At 48.6% G+C, this 20,582-nt stretch overlaps 2 protein-coding genes across 3 annotated transcripts; one reads left to right on the forward strand and one right to left on the reverse strand.

The window, feature by feature from the left end:
* The first annotated feature begins 10,732 nt into the window (after nt 1-10,732).
* Nucleotides 10,733-18,931, forward strand: LOC100216776 (uncharacterized). Of its 2 annotated transcripts, none has more exons than XM_008674043.3 (7): nt 10,733-11,510; nt 12,296-12,424; nt 12,526-12,646; nt 12,737-12,818; nt 13,305-13,458; nt 13,547-13,677; nt 18,559-18,931. In XM_008674043.3, the coding sequence occupies exons 1-7, from the start codon at nt 11,196-11,198 to the stop codon at nt 18,707-18,709; spliced, it is 1,083 nt and encodes a 360-aa protein (XP_008672265.1). In that variant the 5' UTR covers nt 10,733-11,195; the 3' UTR covers nt 18,710-18,931. The 2 variants fall into 2 exon arrangements, with proteins under 2 accessions (XP_008672265.1, NP_001136647.1); NM_001143175.1 differs by having other exon boundaries at nt 11,049-11,510; nt 18,547-18,882.
* On the reverse strand, nt 13,936-16,205 carry LOC100191386 (uncharacterized). The gene has a single exon (NM_001136820.2). It carries the CDS (start codon nt 16,181-16,183, stop codon nt 14,210-14,212), a length of 1,974 nt encoding a protein of 657 aa, NP_001130292.2. The 5' UTR covers nt 16,184-16,205; the 3' UTR covers nt 13,936-14,209.
* Nucleotides 18,932-20,582: the final 1,651 nt, after the last annotated feature.

A 20,582-nucleotide genomic window follows, 5' to 3' on the forward strand; every position in this document is an offset into this window, starting at 1 on the left:
CCTTGTTTCAAATGCTTTTCCTTTGACTAAACAAAACTCCCCTAAATGAGATCCTCCTCTTAGTGTTCAAGAGGGTTTTGATATATCATTTTTGAAATACTACTTCCTCCCCCTTTAGAACATAATAAGATACTAATTTGAAATTGACCAATTGAAAATCTCCAAATTTTTAAAATTAGGTGGTGGTGCGGTCCTTTAGCTTTGGGCTCATATTTTCTCCCCCTTTGGCATGAATCGCCAAAAACGGAATCATTAGAGCCCAACGAAGTACTTTCTCCTCCTTTGGTCATAAAATAAATGAGGGAAGATTATACCAAAGTTGGAGAGATGCTCGGAGTGACGGCGAAGGATGAGTAGTAGAGTGGAGTGGAAGCCTTTGTCTTCGCCGAAGACTCCAATTCCCTTTCAATATACCTATGACTTGGTTTGAAATACACTTGAAAACACATTAGTCATAGCATATATAAAAGAGACATGATCAAAGGTATACTTGTGTGCTATGCGTGCAAATTAGCAAAAGAAATTCCTAGAATCAAGAATATTGAGCTCATGCCTAAGTCTGGTAAAAGATTGTTCATCAAGTGGCTTGGTAAAGATATCGGCTAATTGATCTTTAGTGTTAATGTATGAAATCTCGATATCCCCCTTTTGTTGGTGATCCCTAAGAAAATGATACCGAATGGCTATGTGTTTAGTGCGGCTATGCTCAACGGGATTATCCGCCATGCGGATTGCACTCTCATTATCACATAGAAGAGGAACTTTGGTTAATTTGTAACCATAGTCCCGCAGGGTTTGCCTCATCCAAAGCAATTGCGCGCAACAATGGCCTGCGGCAATATACTCGGCCTCGGCGGTAGAAAGAGCGACCGAATTTTGCTTCTTTGAAGCCCAAGACACCAAGGATCTTCCCAAGAACTGGCAAGTCCCCGATGTGCTCTTCCTATTAATCTTACACCTCGCCCAATCGGCATCCGAATAACCAATCAAATCAAATGTGGATCCCCGAGGGTACCAAAGCCCAAACTTAGGAGTGTAAGCCAAGTATCTCAAGATTCTTTTTACGGCCGTAAGGTGTGATTCCTTAGGGTCGGCTTGGAATCTTGCACACATGCAAACATAAAGCATAATGTCCGGTCGAGATGCGCATAAATAAAGCAATGAACCAATCATCGACCAGTATACCTTTTGATCCACGGACTTACCTCCCGTGTCGAGGTCGAGATGCCCATTTGTTCCCATGGGAGTTTTGATGGGCTTGGCATCCTTCATTCCAAACTTGCTTAGAATGTCTTGAGTATACTTCGTTTGGCTAATGAAGGTGCCCTCTTGGAGTTGCTTGACTTGGAATCCTAGAAAATACTTCAACTCCCCCATCATCGACATCTCGAATTTCTGTGTCATGATCCTACTAAATTCTTCACATGTAGATTCATTAGTAGACCCAAATATAATATCATCAACATAAATTTGGCATACAAACAAATCATTGTCAAGAGTTTTAGTGAATAAAGTAGGATCGACCTTGCCGACTTTGAAGCCATTTGCAATAAGGAAATCTCTAAGGCATTCATACCATGCTCTTGGGGCTTGCTTGAGCCCATAAAGCGCCTTAGAGAGCCTATAGACATGGTTAGGGTACTCACTATCTTCAAAGCCGGGAGGTTGCTCAACATAGACCTCTTCCTTGATTGGTCCATTGAGGAAGGCACTCTTCACGTCCATTTGATAAAGCTTGAATCCATGGTAAGTAGCATAGGCTAATAATATGCGAATTGACTCAAGCCTAGCTACGGGTGCATAGGTTTCACCAAAATCCAAACCTTCGACTTGTGAATACCCCTTGGCCACGAGTCGAGCTTTGTTCCTTGTCACCACACCATGCTCGTCTTGCTTGTTACGGAAGACCCACTTGGTTCCTACAACATTTTGGTTAGGACGTGGAACTAAATGCCATACCTCGTTCCTCGTGAAGTTGTTGAGCTCCTCTTGCATCGCCATCACCCAATCCGAATCTTGAAGTGCTTCCTCTACCCTGTGTGGCTCAATAGAGGAAACAAAAGAGTAATGCTCACAAAAATGTGTAACACGAGATCGAGTGGTTACCCCTTTATGAATGTCGCCGAGGATGGTGTCGACGGGGTGATCTCGTTGTATTGCTTGGTGGACTCTTGGGTGTGGCGGCCTTGGTTGTTCATCCTCTTTGTCTTCAACATTTGTATCTCCCCTTGATCATTGCCGTCATCTTGAGGTGACTCATCATTGTGTTCTTCCTCTTTATCATCTTGAGCCTTGTCCTCATTTTGGGTTGGTGGAGATGCTTGCGTGGAGGAGGATGGTTGATCTTGTGCATTTGGAGGCTCTTCGGATTCCTTAGGGCACACATCCCCAATGGACATGTTCCTTAGTGCTATGCATGGAGCCTGTTCTTCACCTATCTCATCAAGATCAACTTGCTCTACTTGAGAGCCGTTAGTCTCATCAAACACAACGTCACAAGAAACTTCAACTAGTCCTGAGGACTTGTTAAAGACTCTATATGCCCTTGTGTTTGAGTCATATCCTAGTAAAAAGCCTTCTACAGTTTTAGGAGCAAATTTAGATTTTCTACCTCTTTTAACAAGAATAAAGCATTTGCTACCAAAAACTCTAAAATATGAAATATTGGGCTTTTAAACGGTTAGGAGTTCATAAGATGTCTTCTTGAGGATTCGGTGTAGATATAACCGGTTGATGGCGTAGCAAGCGGTGTTGACCGCCTCCGCCCAAAACCGATCCGGTGTCTTGTATTCATCAAGCATGGTTCTTGCCATGTCCAAAAGAGTTCGATTCTTCCTCTCCACTACACCATTTTGTTGTGGGGTGTAGGGAGAAGAGAACTCATGCTTGATGCCCTCCTCCTCAAGGAAGCCTTCTATTTGTGAGTTCTTGAACTCCGTCCCGTTGTCGCTTCTAATTTTCTTGATCCTTAAGCCGAACTCATTTTGAGCCCGTCTCAAGAATCCTTTTAAGGTCTCTTGGGTATGGGATTTTTCCTGCAAAAAGAACACCCAAGTGAAGCGAGAATAATCATCCACAATAACTAGACAGTACTTACTCCCGCCGATGCTTATGTAAGCGATCGGGCCGAATAAATCCATGTGTAGGAGCTCCAGTGGCCTATCACTTGTCATGATGCTCTTGTGTGGATGATGAGTGCCAACTTGCTTCCCGGCTTGGCATGCGCTACAAATCCTGTCTTTCTCAAAATGAACATTGGTTAGTCCTAAAATGTGTTCTCCCTTTAGAAGCTTATGAAGATTCTTCATTCCAACATGGGCTAGTCGGCGGTGCCAGAGCCAACCCAAGTTAGTCTTAGCAACCAAGCAAGTGTCGAGTTCAACTTTAACAAAATCTACCAAGTATAGCTGACCCTCTAACACTCCCTTAAATGCTATTGAATCATCACTTCTTCTAAAGACAGTAACACCTACATCAGTAAATAGACAGTTGTAGCCCATTTGACATAATTAGGATACGGAAAGCAAATTGTAATCTAAAGAATCTACAAGAAAAACATTGGAAATAGTATGGTCAGGTGATATAGCAATTTTACCCAATCCTTTGACCAAACCTTGATTTCCATCCCCGAATGTGATAGCTCGTTGGGGATCTTGGTTTTTCTCATATGAGGAGAACATCTTCTTCTCCCCTGTCATGTGGTTTGTGCATCCGCTGTCGAGTATCCAACTTGAGCCCCCGGATGCATAGACCTACAAAACAATTTTAGTTCTTGACTTTAGGTACCCAAACGGTTTTGGGTCCTTTGGCATTAGAAACAAGAACTTTGGGTACCCAAACACAAGTCTTGGAGCCCTTGTGTTTGCCCCCAACAAACTTGGCAACTACCTTCCCGGATTTGTTAGTCAAAACATAAGATGCATCAAAAGTTTTAAATGAAATATCATGATCATTTGATGCACTAGGAGTTTTCTTTCTAGGCAACTTGGCACGGGTTGGTTGCCTAGAGCTAGATGTCTCACCCTTATACATGAAAGCATGGTTAGGGCCAGAGTGAGACTTCCTAGAATGAACTCTCCTAATTTTGCTCTCGGGATAACCGGCAGGGTACAAAATGTAACCCTCGTTATCCTGAGGCATGGGAGCCTTGCCCTTAACAAAGTTAGACAAATTTTTAGGAGGGGCATTAAGTTTGACATTGTCTCCCCTTTGGAAGCCAATGCCATCCTTGATGCCAGGGCGTCTCCCATTATAGAGCATACTTCTAGCAAATTTAAACTTTTCATTCTCTAGGTTATGCTCGGCAATTTTAGCATCTAATAATGCTATATGATCATTTTGTTGTTTAATTAAAGCCATGTGATCATGAATAGCATTGATATCAACATCTCTACATCTAGTACAAATAGAAGTGTGCTCAACGGTAGATGTAGAGGGTTTGCAAGATTTTAATTCTACAACCTTAGCATGCAACATATCATTCTTAGTTCTAAGGTCGGAAATTGTAACATTGCAAACATCTAATTCTTTAGCCTTAGCAATTAATTTCTCATTCTCATTTCTAAGGCTAGCAATAGAAACCTTCAACTCATCAATTCTAGCAAGTAAATCAACATTATCATTTCTAGGTTTGGAAGTTGAATCAATACAAACATGAGAATCAACCTTAGCAATTAATTTAGCATTTTCATTCCTAAGGTTGTTAATGGTCTCATGGCAAGTGCTTAGCTCACTAGACAACTTTTCACATTTTTCTACCTCTAGAGCATAAGCATTTTTAACCTTAACATGCTTTTTGTTTTCCTTAATAAGGAAGTCCTCTTGTGAGTCCAAGAGATCATCCTTCTCATGAATAGCACTAATCAATTCATTTAATTTTTCCTTTTGTTGCATGTTAAGATCGGCAAAAAGGGTACGCAAATTATTCTCCTCATCACTAGCATTATCATCACTAGAGGATTCATATTTAGTGGAGGATTTAGATTTAACCTTCTTCCTTTTGCCGTCCTTTGCCATGAGGCACTTGTGGCCGACGTTGGGGTAGAGAAGTCCCTTAGTGACGGCGATGTTGGCGGCGTCCTCGTCGTCGGAAGAGGAGTCGGTGGAGCTCTCGTCGGAGTTCCACTCGCGGCACACGTGGGCATCGCCGCCCTTCTTCTTGTGGTACCTCTTCTTTTCTCTCCTTTTGCCCTTCTTGTCGTTATCCCTGTCACTGTCACTTGATAATGGACATTTAGCAATAAAGTGACCGGGCTTACCACACTTGTAGCAAACCTTCTTGGAACGGGATTTGTAATCCTTCCCCTTCCGTTGCTTGAGGATTTGCCGAAAGCTTTTGATGATTAAGGCCATCTCCTCATTGTCGAGCTTGGAGGCGTCAATTGGTTGTCTACTCGGTGTAGACTCCTCCTTCTTCTCCTTCGTCGCCTTAAACGCCACCGGTTGGGCCTCGGACGTGGAGGGCTCATCAAGCTCGTTGATCTTCTTTGAGCCTTTAATCATACATTCAAAGCTCACAAAATTTCCGATTACTTCCTCGGGTGTCATTAGTGGGTATCTAGGATTACCACGAATTAATTGAACTTGAGTGGGGTTAAGGAAAATAAGTGATCTCAAAATAACCTTAACCACCTCGTGGTCATCCCACTTCTTGCTCCCGAGGTTGCGCACTTGGTTCACCAAGGTTTTGAGCCGGTTGTACATATCTTGTGGCTCCTCCCCTTGGCGAAGACGAAAACGACCGAGCTCCCCCTCGATCGTTTCCCGCTTGGTGATCTTGGTGAGTTCATCACCCTCGTGCGCGGTCTTGAGAAGGTCCCAAATCTCCTTTGCATTCTTCAACCCTTGCACCTTGTTGTATTCCTCCTTGCTTAGAGAGGCGAGGAGTATGGTTGTAGCTTGGGAGTTGAAGTGCTCGATTTGGGCCACTTCGTCCGTGTCATAGTCTTCATCCCCTACAGATGGTACCTGTGCTCCAAACTCAACAACATTCCATATACTTTTGTGGAGTGAGGTTAGATGAAATTTCATTAAATCACTCCACCTAGCATAATCTTCGCCATCAAAGGTTGGCGGTTTGCCTAATGGAACGGAAAGTAATGGAGTAGGTCTAGATGTACGAGGATAGTGTAAGGGGATCTTACTAAACTTCTTGCGCTCTTGGCGCTTAGAAGTTACGGACGGCGCATCGGAGTCGGAGGTCGATGTTGATGAAGTGTCGGTCTCGTAGTAGACCACTTTCCTCATCCTCTTGTGCTTGTCGCCTTTCCGATGCGACTTGTGGGAAGAAGATTTTTCCTTCTTCTCTTTGTGGTGAGAAGAAGAAGATCTTTTCTCCTTCCGTTTGGAGGAGTCCTTCTTTTTCTCCTTCCGCTTGGTGTGGGACTCTTCCGATGAAGTGCTCCCTTGGCTCGTAGTAGGCTTGTCGCCGGTCTCCATCTCCCTCTTGGTGTGATCTCCCGACATCACTTCGAGCGGTTAGGCTCTAATGAAGTACCGGGCTCTGATACCAATTGAAAGTCGCCTAGAGGGGGGGTGAATAGGGCGAAACTGAAATTCTCAAGAATAATCACAACTACAAGCCGGGTTAGCGTTAGAAACATAATAGAGTCCGCGAGAGAGGGTGCAAAACAAATCGCAGGCGAATAATGAAGTGAGACACGCGGATTTGTTTTACCGAGGTTCGGTTCTCTCAAACCTACTCCCCGTTGAGGAGGCCACAAAGGCCGGGTCTCTTTCAACCCTTACCCTCTCTCAAACGGTCACTCGGACCGAGTGAGCTTTCTCTTCTCAATCACTTGGAACACAAAGTTCCCACAAGGACCACCACAAGATTGGTGTCTCTTGCCTCAATTACAAGTGAGTATGATCGCAATGAAGAATCAAAGAAAGAAGAAAGCAATCCAAGCGCAAGAGCTCGAAAGAACACAAGCAAATCTCTCTCTCTAATCACTAGGGCGTTGTGTGGAATTTGGAGAGGATTTGATCTCTTTGGTGTGTCTAGGATTGAATGCTAGAGCTCTTGTAAGTAGTTGGGAAGTGGAAAACTTGGATATCATGAATGGTGGGTGGTTGGGGTATTTATAGCCCCAACCACCAAACTAGCCGTTTGGTGAGGCTGTCTGTTCGATGGCGCACCGGACAGTCCGGTGCACACCGGACATGTCCGGTGCGACAGCCACGTCACCAAAAGCCGTTGGGGTCGACCGTTGGAGCTCTGTCTTCTGGGCCCGCCTGGATGTCCGGTGGCGCACCGGACATGCACTGTAGATTGTCCGGTGCGCCAGTATGGGCGTGTCTGACCACTGCGCGCGCAGCGCACGCAATTAATGCGTCGCAGGTAGCCGTTGGCGCCGAAATAGCCGTTGCCCCGCTGTTACACCGGACAGTCCGGTGTACACCGGACAGTCCGGTGAATTATAGCGGAGCAGCTTCAATAAATTCCCGAGGCTGGCGAGTTCCGGAGGCCGCTCTTCCTTGGAGCACCGGACATGTCCGGTGTACACCGGACAGTCCGGTGAATTATAGCGGAGTCGCCTCTGGAAATTCCCGAAGGTGAGCAGTTCGAAGTTTGAGTCCTCTGGTGCACCGGACATGTCCGGTGGCACACCGGACAGTCCGGTGCGCCAGACCAGAGGGCCTTCGGTTGACCCTTGCTCCTTTGTTTGAACCCAATACTTGGTCTTTTTATTGGCTAAGTGTGAACCTTTTGCACCTGTATAACTTATACACTAGAGCAAGCTGGTTAGTCCATTTATTTGTGTTGGGCAATTCAACCACCAAAATTAATTAGGGACTAGGTGTAAGCCTAATTCCCTTTCAGAACCAATCGTCAGTCAAACTTTGGCCCTACCTGCAGGCTCGTATCCTCCCCTGAGGCGGGCCCGGGGGCCACTGTAGGTACCCTGAATCAGGGGTGCCCCTTACTACAGTATGAAGATACGGTGCCCGTGCGACGATCTCTAGCCGCGCGGTGAACAGCACCCGACCCCACCACGTGGACGGCTCAAGGGGCGCCACGTGACCAGAAAAGATGATATATCCCAGGATGCAATCAGTTGGACCGGACCTCCACGAGGAAGCGCCGGACCCCTGTACGCACAACCCGGACCCCCCGAATACGGTCTAGGACTCCTAAGTAGCGTGCCGGATCCCTTGGATAGGGACCGAATTCCTCCGAGTAATGTCCGGGCCACCCATAACAAGGTCCCGGGACAGAGGATACCCTGGCCTAAGCGAGGGTCCAGTACTGACACATGTCCAGGCTTTATCCTGTGCGCTTGCGCTTCCCGCTCGGGCGGAGACCCGATGCTGCCACGTGGCTTGTTGCTCGTGACGTAAGCCAGCAGGCGGAGCCTGACGTAAGGCCTCTGGGCCGCGCGGTCTCTGCATTTATTGCGAAGAGGATGCGTCGCCTGTCCACCTTGCTGACAGGCGATGTGCCGCCTCAGCATTTATTGTGACCTGTCCACTTAGCGGGCAAGCAGCGTCCAGGCCATCCTGCAGGCGGCGTGCCTATCCAGTCTATTGCCAAACAGTACGCCCGTGTTGTAGGTTGCACTATGTCCATCATCACATATGCGTTGCCAGGGAAGCTTCCCCTGCACGCCAATACCGCGTAGATCGCGGATGTCAAGGTGCAGGAAGATTGCTCCAGCAACTCCAAGTATTACAACCATTATATTTCTGAGCCCACATGTCTGGGCCCGGGGCCCTTGTACGCGCCCCCCTTGAGCTATAAAAGGGGAGGCATGCAACGTTGCAAGGGGAGGACACATTCGGACGGACAAACTTAGACTCTCAACTCTCAAGCTTCCATAGTAATCCAACACACAGTGGAGTAGGGTATTACGCTCCGGCGGCCTGAACCACTCTAAATCCTTGCGTGTTCCTGAGTTCATCGTGCATCTACCAACAGGTAAAACGCTTAAGCCCCCTCCTTATCTTAGGATTTAGGGCGGGTGCACTCCGCCACCCGGCCAGAGAATTCCCTCTCCGACACAATCTATTTACAATCTTTCTACTTTTGTGCCATAGGAATAGCAGTAATTAGTCTTCCTCACCTCCAATCTATCGATCCCAAGACAAACCATAGGATCTCTCCTCCCCGACGGGTCTCTCTTCTTCTACTTTTGTGCCCTAGGAATAGTAGTAATTAGTCTTCCCCACCTCCAATCTTCGCCTCCCTTCGAATCTATATCGTTTGGAGGTGGCTTGGGCGGTCTACCGACCCCAAGACAAACCATAAGATCTCTTATCTCCGACTGGGTCTCTTAGGAGCGAGATCAGGTGCTGTTGGCGAATATCGTTGCCCCTGCGCACGGTTGGACCGTCCGCCCACCAGGCGCGGAGCGCCCAGCTTCACCATAGGGAAGACTCACCTTTGTGCCAGGTCGCGGACCGTCCGCCCCAGACCATAGACAGTCCACGGTGTCGTAGTGAGCATCGCCGGTGATACACTTTGCAGTGATTGGCGACCCGATCGACACCAACGACTGATATGGTGGAAATTTAAATACTATAACTTTTTTTTATTTTTGGGAGGCATGTGCACCGCTAGGTACTATGTAGCTTCACCCCTGTCTAACGCGAAACCTTTCTACAAACGCGCGAGTGGCGGACCAACATGAATTAGACATAGCATGCAACAACTATCGTTTAAATCACGGTATTCGGCGGATTACGTAAATCGTGTGACTGATTAGAGCAACATCAGAAGAACTCGAACTTCATACGCTTGTTTTAATATTGATAATAAACGTCCTAATCAAAAGGATAGATATATAGAGAGAGTATTATTAAAAAAACCTCACGGTCTCATCCTAGCAATTCTCTCTATGAACACGTCTGTGCGTGGCATGACTATCATCACATACCGCATGTTTGGTTGTTGGACGGTGCCAGCCTGGTCCGTACGGGCGTGGCTGCACCGCGCCTGCATGCGCGCGTACGTGCCGAGCGATCGTTTCTGGCGGGCCTGGCTCGCTGTTGTTTCTTGCACCTACTCAGCCTGGTTATGCAGAGAAGTGAAACAAATAAAATGTGATTTGAGAATTTGTGGATGCTGTTTCTCCCTCGGTACAACCAACCAAACGGACGGATAACGAATATCGTGGACCATACCATATTGTAGTATAGTAATTTGATCGAGACTTGTCACGATGTTTACTCCTTGCAGAGGGCCATTTCTGTATTTCCCCCCTTCGAGAACACGTGGTGGATGTTAGTTGAACGGTTGGACCCAGCTAGAAGAGGTCATGTGTGTCTCTGTCTACCTGGCTTTGGTTAGGTACTTGGGTGCCTCCGTGCCTGGCTGCCTATTCAAGTAATATATACACTCAGCATGGCCCGCACTTGCTTTCGTTGTTCTTGGAACACAAAGGGGACCAAAGGTACTTTGTTATGATCACAAAGAAAAGCAATGCCTTCGGTTCGGAGCATGGCGTGTTTAGAGCAGGCCTGGAGGAATATCGTGCTGTGACAGCTAATTTTTTGCACTTGGTTGCTGTGATCGTTTCTCACACACACTTTATGGTCAAAGAGATATTTTTTTTTCAAGCAGTATTATGTAGTCTATATATTGCTACAATAGCCGTGCTCAGGATTGACTAAGAACCTCTCTCTAGTCTGCAATTAGTCCAGTAAAGATTGTGTCAACCAATCCATGCGTTTTGAGAGTTTAGCGTATGACAAAAGGATACGGTGCTACCCAAATCAAACACGACCGGTTGAGATCTACAACATATGTTTATTAAAAAGCTGTGGTAATGTGGGTCAAAATCACTGTACCTCCGTCGATGTTTCCGTCACAGCGAAGAGAAATAGAGGGGGTTAAACCAGACTGAACATCAAGCCAGTGCTAGAAATACGAAACAATAATAATAAAAGAAACACTGGAAAATTGCACGAACCCTGCGTGTGCGCGTACGATAGTTACCACTCGCGGCAGCTCTCCAGTCCAGCTGTACTGTCCATGACAGGTGGGGACATATGAATCTCCACCTATCACGAATACCCTATTCCGCTAAGCTCACCCGCCCGCAAAAACACCACGGGCGCGGGCGCGGAGACCGACCACCACGGCACCACCTCCACCTCCTCCGGTTGCCTTCGGCCTCGCCTCCCCTCCGTCCTCCCCGTCTCCAGCCTCCGGGACCGGAAGCTCCACGTGGCGCGGCAGCTCGTACCCGGCGTCTATGGCGGCGGCAGAAGTGTACTCGCCGACCGCGGCGGCGGCGGCGCAGCAGCAGCGGGAGAAGGCGGCGTCGCAGGCGTGGCGGACGGTGGTAGGGTGGATCGGCTTCCTTGTTCAGGTTCTGCTCCAGATCCTTCGAGGCACGCCGTCCTGCGCCCAGCTCTTATCCTTCGTCGGCGTCCGCTACCCGCTCCTCTCCGGGCCCACAGCCTCGAACCCGTCGCCGGAGGTGGCCTTCATGCCGCTCCGCTCCGAGATCCCAGCTGACGCGGCACCTGCCCCGACACCTGCGCCTGAGCCCCTGGGCCGCCTCAAGGTACGGAGCTTCGATTTTTTTTATTCGATTCGGTGGAGCTTTTGAGATGTCCGGGGTGGGGAAATGGCGCCTTTGTGAAGTAGGAGTAGAAGGGTTTCAATCAAATAGTATTTGGTCTTGGACGTGCTGATCAAATTGGATTATGCTTCGGTATTTGGGGATGATTGGGATTAGTTGGAGTGGCTGATTTAAGGCTAACGGAGATTTGGTGGTTTAGTTCAGGTAGTATTGTTGATTTTTGGTTATAGAATAATTAGTATTTGGACTATATAGCAGACCTTCCCCGATGATTTGGTTACTAGCATGGGCAATTAGTTGCTCTGCAATTGCAAAATAAGGCCTTGATCGTTTTAGTAGTACATACTTACGGCTGCATTATCATCTCCTCTCCATACTGGCGGTGATATGTTTCCGGTGGCCTTCAAGTGAAGCTGTGGGTAGTTCCAGAATACTGGTTCCCTGTCATTCTGTGTAGGTGAGTAGATAACCTTCTATCATTGTTAAAAACATCTTGATTGTAGCTGGATTATGACATATATACTATCTTATCAGCTGATCCAGTACACGGGCTGTTATACTGTAAGGTATGCCCATAGTTAGATTTCTGATAGTTTGGATCGGCAAAGAAGCTTATAGCTTCTCATAAAAGGAGCTGAAACTGAAACTGGAAGTCATATCGTTGCTAAACATTACTACTTAAGTTCCTTGAAATGAAGTCAGACTAAACATTTGTCTCTTATGTTTGCGCATCGGATATTCTCACAACATTAGAGCTGTCTGTTCAGGTAGTGCTTGACTTGGATGAGACTTTAGTTTCTGCATATGAATCATCTAGTCTTCCTACTATTGTACGTACACAAGCTGTTGAAGCAGGATTACATTGCTTTGATATGGAATGCATATCATCTGATAAGGTACTGATCTTCTAACTTTGATATATGTCACTTCGTTTATAATAATTTGAATCGCAACTGGACAACTGGTAAATGAGCTTTTGCTTTTGTGAACTTTGAAGGATGCTGAAGGAAAACAGAAGGTGAATCATGTGACTGTTTTCGAGCGTCCTGGTTTGCATGAGTTCTTGCAGAAAACTAGTGAATTTGCAGACCTTATCCTTTTTACAGCAGGTTTAGAAGGTATGGTTGCTACTGTTATTTTTCGTAACTATATGAGCCCGATTATTTTTTGCGCATTTTCTCTCTTAACCTATTCATGCTTCTCCTCAGGTTATGCTAGACCTTTAGTTGATCGAATAGATGTTCACAATAGATTCAGACTTCGTCTCTATCGCCCATCAACTGTTACCACGTAAGTTACATTACCCTCTCTATACAAATCATGTTATACCACCACTGTGTTGTTGCTTCATATTCTTGTGTTGAGATGAGAACTGTTACCTCATTTGGGACGTCTGTAAACTTTGTTAGCATTCCAGTATCTCTGTAAGTGGCAAAAAAGCAGATCACGGCCAATGCTTTTTCACAGCAATCAATAATGATGTTCATATTGTACACATGAAATGCTAGTAGTGTTTAGATTTTAGCGTTCATTTTATCTTCTTTAAGTATATGCACTCCAGAACTTCTACAATATATTCAATGTGCATTTTTATCTGGTGTCTTGATCTACCATTTGTTGATTGTGTACAACTATGAATGCTTCCTTTAGCATGCATGTTTGTGCTGAGTTATTCAGTCATAATACACTCGTTTCTTGATGTTTTTCTCTTCCTGCCTAACTGTTTCAATGCCCTGAACAATCCTTGTCTGATATCAATGGGCTGCATGATTGCAGGGAATACAGAGAACATGTGAAAGATCTTTCTTGCGTGTCAAAAGATTTCGGCAGGATTGTCATTGTCGACAACAATCCGTTCAGTTTCATTCTTCAGCCTTTGAATGGAATACCTTGTGTTCCATTTTCAGCTGGACAACATTCTGATGACCAGGTAAATGACGTTGAGCACAAGTCATTCTGTGGGCCTGAACTTGTACCCTCAAAAATTGCACTGATGTTTTCTTGATTAAACGTTTCAGCTCATGATGGTTATATTTCCACTCCTGAAGCATCTTTCTCTCCAGAAAGATGTCAGACCTGTATTGCATGAAAGGTTTCATATGCCAGAATGGTTCCAAAAGCATGGGATCCCCCAAACTAATCAGTCTGTGTAAGTTTTGCTGCCCTTGTTTTGATGAAGGCTGTGCCTATTATGCTATAAGCCCCTTAAGGGAGAGCACTTGTATATTATTATCAATATTCATTTAGGGTTCTTGATAAAACCGAGTCACTGTTTATATGGAGTTGTCACATCCAAAGATACGGAAATTGTAATCTAGCATAATGTCAGATTTGTATCTGTGTAGTGGAGCATTTTATATCAATTAGTAACTGTTGTATATCACCATCTGCTGTAAAACTCGATTGTTGACAGTTAAGATAGTCTAATGAATAGTTCGTGGCCCATCAATGTCAAGTTTAAACCTTGAGGACTAATGTCCTGCCTTACCGGTAAAATGGCGCAATTAATGTAACCATCCGGTAGGTAATCATTAATATTAGCAGTAAGCACACTTATCAGCACAGATAACATGTTTGAATCTTACTCGCCAATCGCAACAACCTTAAGTCAGTGACTTTTGTTATTTTATCTGAAACATTGTCGCCCATTCGCCGAATAAGTTACTGGAACATGGAGCCTTTTATCTGAGTTTCTGGACATCGAATTCGTTGGAGCTTCTTATCTGGCTTATAATCTGGGATGCCTTATCAAACTTGTACGCTCTCTCATAAACGCCTGCAGCCACAAGATAAAGCTCCCTCTTGTCGATGCTTGGGTCATGGCTTAGCTCGCCAACCAGCACTTCGAGCGCCTTGAAGTCCTTCTGAGCGCCAAGGAGGCTAATCATCTGAAAGTGCACCCGGTCTGAGAACACACAACCTGCCTCCCTCATTGCCTGGTACAGCGCCGCGGCCTTGTCGAACTCCTTCAGCTTGCCATAAGCATTCATCGCGGTGGCAATGATCTCTGAGTCTGGCAACTGGCCCAACTTCCTCATTTCATCGAACACCTCGATCACATTACGGTGCCTCCGGTTCTTCGCGTACAAGTCCATCATTGCTCTGTGCACCGATGAGTCCTTGATCTCACCGGTGTTGACCGCACGACGGAACAGCCATGCGGCCTCTTCCAGACGACCGGCACTGGCCAAGATTTTAATGGCTGTCTCCTTGGGGATGCCCTCCGGGTCTTTCAGATCGCGCAACAAACGCTTGGCCTGTGAGACAAGCCCGGCACGCTCATAGGCCACTACCATTGTCTGGTACAGCACTGGGTCGATCTCCGTGCCAGCTTCCCTCAGCTTCTCAAACAGCCTGGCAGCGCGGTCGAGCTTCCCGGCCTTCACCCATATGGACAAGATAGTGGAGTAAGTGATGGCATCAGGCTGGACGCCAATGGCCTGCATCTCCTGCACCAACCTTCCAGCTTTCTCGTCCTCCAGCGACTTGCCGTAGATGGTAATCATGGTGTTGTACGTCACCACATTCGGTTTGACGCTGCTACCAGCGCCACCGTTGCCATCTGAAGTGCTGCGCATGAGGTCAAACAGGTGAACTGCCTCGCCGAACAGCCCTGCATCGCCGTACACACGGAGCATGGTGTTGTAGGTCACCACGCTTGGCGGCACGCCTGCCCGGCGCATGGACCAGAACAGCCGGTCCGCCTCGCGCGCGAGGTCCAGCTGCCCGTACGCGTTGAGGATGATGTTGAACACCGAGATGTCCGGCTTGACGCGCGCCACGGCGCGCATGTGCGAGAACAGCGACACGGCCGCGAGGTGCCGCCCCCTTCGCGCCAGCGCCGCGAGGATGGGGGAGTATGTCTCCGCGTCGGGCGCGACGCCGTCGGCCGGCATGTCGTGGAGCAGCATCCGCTTGGCGTCGCGGAGAAGGTCGGACTTGCAGTAGGCGGCGACGGCCGCGTTGTATGCCTTGAGGTCGGGCCTGATCCCCGCGGCACGCAGCCGGGAGAACAGCGCCAGCGCCTTGGGCGCGTCGCCACCGCGGAGGGCGAGGTGAATGAGGTTGGAGAAGAGGATCAGGTCCGGAGCCACGGCGTCATCCTCCATGAGCGGCAGGAAGGTGAGCGCGTGGTCGAGGTGGCCCGCACGGGTGAGCGCGGCGAGGAGGGTGGAGTACGAGAACGCGTCGGGGGTCACGCCCCTCTCCCGCATCTCGAGGAGGAGGCCGGAGGCGAGGCGGAGCTCGCCAGCGCGGCAAGCAGAGCGGAGCAGTAGGTTATATGGGATGAGGAGCGTGGGGGCGGGGAGGTCCGGCGCGAGGAGGTCGAGCAGCGCGACGCCGCGGCGGGGGTCGGGGAGGCGGGAGAGGAGCGCACCGAGGAGGCGCGCGGAGACGGGTCGGTGCGTGGCGAGCACGGCTGCCAGGTCGGGAGCCGTCCGCGCGGCCGAGAGCGCGGTGACGAGGGCCGGGACGTCGATCGTACGGTCATCGTGCTGCCGTTGTTGGAGCTCGGCGGCGGACTTGTGGCGCTGGTGGAGGGGGTGAGAAGAGGGGAGGTTGGGGTTCAGCCAGACGGATTTCGCGGCGGGGAGCCTGCGGTGAGAAGGTGATGGGAGCGCCGCGGCAGCGGCCGGGGCTGTAGTGGGCGGCATTGGGTGTCGGCGTGTGGCCGCGTGGGAGGGAATGAGAGATGGATAGGAGATTTTTGCCATTGGTGGTATAGATGGTCATATGTAGGGATGGAAACGGTCGGTAAACACTAAAACCGTTACCGTTTTTATATTTTTTATCGAAAATAAAATCGAAAACGGTAACTCCAAAAACGGAAACGATATCAGTATTTCAGAAACATCGGAAACAAAAGTTTATTGCAGAAAATACACCGATAACAGTCGAAATCTAAAATACGATTGGTAAACATATTAAACTTCATAATTCAACAAAGTTGACAAAAGATCACAAAGACCACAAGTTCACAATTCATGATATAACAAGTTTTCACAATATAACAAGTTCACAAGGATCACAAATTTATAATATAAAAAGTTTACAAAGATCACAAGTTCACAATATAACAAGTTCATAAAGATCACAAGTTCACAGACTCAAAGTTCACAATTCACAATATCCACTCGATCTAGCTGACATGGCATACTTACTTATAAAATATTTTTTTCCTCACATAAAGAGTTTTTCACAACCTCACAGGAAAACCCTAAAACCTAGTGTGTAGAAAAGACCAAATCGTTAATCTGAATTGCCTTCCAACACCATCTATCCCAAAAAAAGATTAAGGCGTCCAAAAAATACAAAATAAGTAATCCTTGTCTAAAGACGTACAGGCGATACGAAAAATCACATGCTGGAAATTTCCAAAAAAAAATCCGAGACACAATTTCGGAAAATTCCGAGACACAAATCCGGTAATTTCCGACAAAAACCGATAACCGAAGGAAACAATCGGTAAAACACCACACCGATTCTGATAGAAAATTCTGAAAACCGATTCTGTTTTCGAAAAATACTGTTACTGATGAATCCGATCGAAAAATTTCGAAATCAGTTTCTGGAATACCGAAAAATTCCGAAACCGTTTTCATCCCTAGTTATATGGCACTAACACGGTGGGCCGAACCGTGCACGCCACTAAAAAGCACGGCTCGGCCCGGTCCATGTAGTGTCGAGCCCGGTCCGTACACAGTGTCGTGCCTGGGCGTGTCTGGGCCACCAGCTCGGCCCATAGTATCGACCCAGTCCCAACACGGTTAACTGGGCTAGCACGGCAGTGGCACGGCGCAGGTGCTAGGCCCAGCCAGCCAAGCGCCATATGCCCCCATATCCCAAAGTCGCACCCGTGCGCTAAACTAAACCCTAAACGCCTCGTTTGTCCGTGGACAACTCTTCCTCTCGCATCGCGAAGCCGCGAACTCCTCCCTCGGTCCCTCCGCCTCCGCTCAGATCTGTCCTCTCTCCGCTCCGGTCTACCTCTCCTCTCTCTCGTCTTCGCCTCCGCTTAGATCTATCGTCGGAGATCCTCTCCCCCGCCCCATCCTCAAGACCTCAACGGATTTGCGTGTTTGTGGAACCGGGTAACTCCTATCCGTAACCCTAGCTCTGGTCTCCCTCTCCTCACTCTCCTATCTTCTTCTCCCCCTCCGGTGTCATCTACACCAACTGGTGGCCACTGGCCGGCACTGGCACACGGCACAACATCATCCTCGTCTATCTCGTCGTCTCCCTCGAGCTCATACGCCGTCGGCTGCTACGGTGCTCCGGATTCAAACTCGTCGAGGAATCGGGTGGTCGGACCGGTTGTTCGTCGACGGTCGACCGGTCGACGCCGCCTGCGGAGATCCCGGTGCTCCGGCTTATTTGGTAACCCTAACCCTAACCTCTTTGATTATGTAACCCTAACCCTAATCTTGTATTCCTGTTGTAGTAAGAGTCTAAGCCTGTTGAATACTTCACTGACAAAAAGGCTAAGCTTGTTGAGACTCTTACTTCTTCTTGGACCCTAGAGCTAAAATGAAAGGTTTCAGTAGAGTGCTTAGAAGGTTGATGAACCTGACTAGTACAGATTATGCTGCTTATGAGGTTACCGCTAGAGCTAGGCTTACTGATGTTTATAATAAGTATGAAGAGAAATATGGATCTGTTAGATTGACAAGGGTTGTCCCTCCTAACTTGTCTGGTAAGAAAAGGTCTGCTTGGGATGAAATTTATGATGATGCTGATGATGTGGGTGATTATGTTGGTATGCATTCTTTTGCTTCTACTCTAAACATTGCTAGAGATACCTCTGAACTACTCTGTTGCATGCTGCAAACTCTTCAGCTTCTAATGCTTCTGAACTCGTTTCTTACTTAGATTGTGACACTGTAAACCAGTTAACTAATGATTTCAACATCTTGCACTGGTGGCATCAGCACAAACTCACTTATCCAGTACTGTCAATTATGGTTAAAGATATTTTAATTGTTCCTGTGTCTACCATCTCTTTAGAATCCACTTTTAGTTTAACTGGCAGGATCATCGACGAGCGGAGGAGGAGGTTGAAGTCTGATGTGGTTGAGATGTTGACATGCATTAAAAATTGGGAGGATGCTGAAGCAAGGATGCAACACATGGTGGATGACAAAGAGCTTGAAGAAACATTTGAAAATGTTTATCTTGATTAGTCTCTTTGTGACCATTTGTGCAATGGGACTGTAATATTATGCACCTGAACTTTGTTTATTGTAAGGACAGTGAACTTTTTAATGAGTTGGGTTGTACTCTTTTTTCCTGTCTAAGGTTTCTCACAAGGGTGAGTTTTACCTAGACAGGTTTTTAACGAGGCAGCCATTGCACTACAGCTCATAATAAAAATGTTTTAATAAACATAGCAGTTTGAAGTTGTATTTCTTATCTGTTTGATGCTAGAAAGTGTGTTTTCAGACTTAGTGCTCGTGCTGGCACTAGCACTAACATGCCACCATGTCTGGTGGCACGGCATGGTTGGCCTTGGCACTGATAGTGTCGTGCCTATGCCGGTGGTCCAGCATACAGGCACTAACAGGCACGACACGAATCTTTTGCCATGCCTAGATGTGCCTGGTCGTGCTAGTGTCAGGGTCGTGTCGTGCAGCCAGGTTGGCTATCTATAATTGGTGGTGACATCACGCCAGGAAATTACGAAAGGCGCCAGTCAGAGCAAGGCGACGGCATCCGACCAGTGTGCGCTGTCCATTGGTCCATTGAACTTGCATCGGCCGACCGGTTGGCGGTAATCGCAAACTCACACGGCGCATTGTCACATTTGAACCATTTTATTTTATAAACTAGGTGTCGGCGTTTCGAGACAGGGGGGGTCCCTAAGCCGACGAGTGAGTGTGCTGCGTGCCCCAGCCCAGATGGGTCGAGCGCGTGGGCGAGCGCGAAGGGGGGAGAGGCGAGGAGGCCGGAGTCGAGCGTGAGAGAGGTGGAAGTCCCGCGGCCTTCGTGTTCGTCCCGCGCCCAGGTCAGGTGCGCTTGCAGTAGGGGGGTTACAAGCGTCCACGCGGGTGAGGGAAGCGAGCGGCCCCAAGAGAGCGCCTGTCCCGTCCTCGGTCCCGCGCAGCCAACCTTCTCTAAGAAGGCCCTGGTCCTCCCTTTTATAGTCGTAAGGAGAGGATCCAGGTGTACAATGGGGGGTGTAGCAGAGTGCTACGTGTCTAGCGAAGGGAGAGCTAGCGCCCTAGGTACATGCCAATGTGGCAGCCGGAGAGATCTGGGCACCCTGCTGGTGTGATGTCGTGGCTGTCGGAGGTGCGGCGGAGCCTGGCGGAGGGACAGCTGTTGGAGCGGTCGAGTCCCTGCTGACGTCGTCCTGCTTCCGTAAGAGAGCTGGGGACCGCCGTCGTCATAGAGCTTGTGGAGCGCCATCATTGCCCCTCCGGCGGAGCTGGCCGGATGGGACGCCGGTCTTGTTCTCCGTGACCCGAGTCGATTCGGGGTAGGATGATGATGGCGCTTCCTGTTGACGTGGCGGTCTGTGCCCTAGGCAGGGCGACGTGGGGGTTCCTCCGAAGCCGAGGTTAAGTCTGCCTTCCGTTGCCGTGGCCGAGCCCGAGCCAAGGGGTCGGGCGAGGCGGAAGTCGTTCGGCCGAGGCCAGGGCGGAGTCCGAGCCCTGGGGTCGGGCGAAGCGGAGTTTCGTCGTCTTCCGGGTCTTAGCCCGAGTCCGAGCCCTGGGGTCGGGCGGAGCGGAGTTCGCCGTCTTCCGGGTCTTAGCCCGAGTCCGAGCCCTGGGGTCGGGCGGAGCGGAGTTCGCCGTCTTCCGGGTCTTAGCCCGAGTCCGAGCCCTGGGGTCGGGCGGAGCGGAGTTCGCCGTCTTCCGGGTCTTAGCCCGAGTCCGAGCCCTGGGGTCGGGCGGAGCGGAGTTCGCCGTCTTCCGGGTCTTAGCCCGAGTCCGAGCCCTGGGGTCGGGCGGAGCGGAGTTCGCCGTCTTCCGAGTCTTAGCCCGAGTCCGAGCCCTGGGGTCGGGCGGAGCGGAGTTCGCCGTCTTCCAGGTCTTAGCCCGAGTCCGAGCCCTG

The sequence above is a fragment of the Zea mays genome, chromosome 3 (assembly GCF_902167145.1).
Source record: "Zea mays cultivar B73 chromosome 3, Zm-B73-REFERENCE-NAM-5.0, whole genome shotgun sequence".
Lineage (NCBI taxonomy): Eukaryota > Viridiplantae > Streptophyta > Magnoliopsida > Poales > Poaceae > Zea > Zea mays.

Bases quoted from the DNA above. Each gene is read 5' to 3' on its own strand.
- LOC100191386 (NM_001136820.2), bottom strand. From the start codon at position 16,183: ATGCCGCCCACTACAGCCCCGGCCGCTGCCGCGGCGCTCCCATCACCT.
- LOC100216776 (NM_001143175.1), top strand. From the start codon at position 11,196: ATGGCGGCGGCAGAAGTGTACTCGCCGACCGCGGCGGCGGCGGCGCAG. The intron at 13,459-13,546 runs GTAAATGACGTT...TAAACGTTTCAG, and splicing joins GACAACATTCTGATGACCAG to CTCATGATGGTTATATTTCC. The intron at 13,678-18,546 runs GTAAGTTTTGCT...ATCCACTTTTAG, and splicing joins CCCCAAACTAATCAGTCTGT to TTTAACTGGCAGGATCATCG.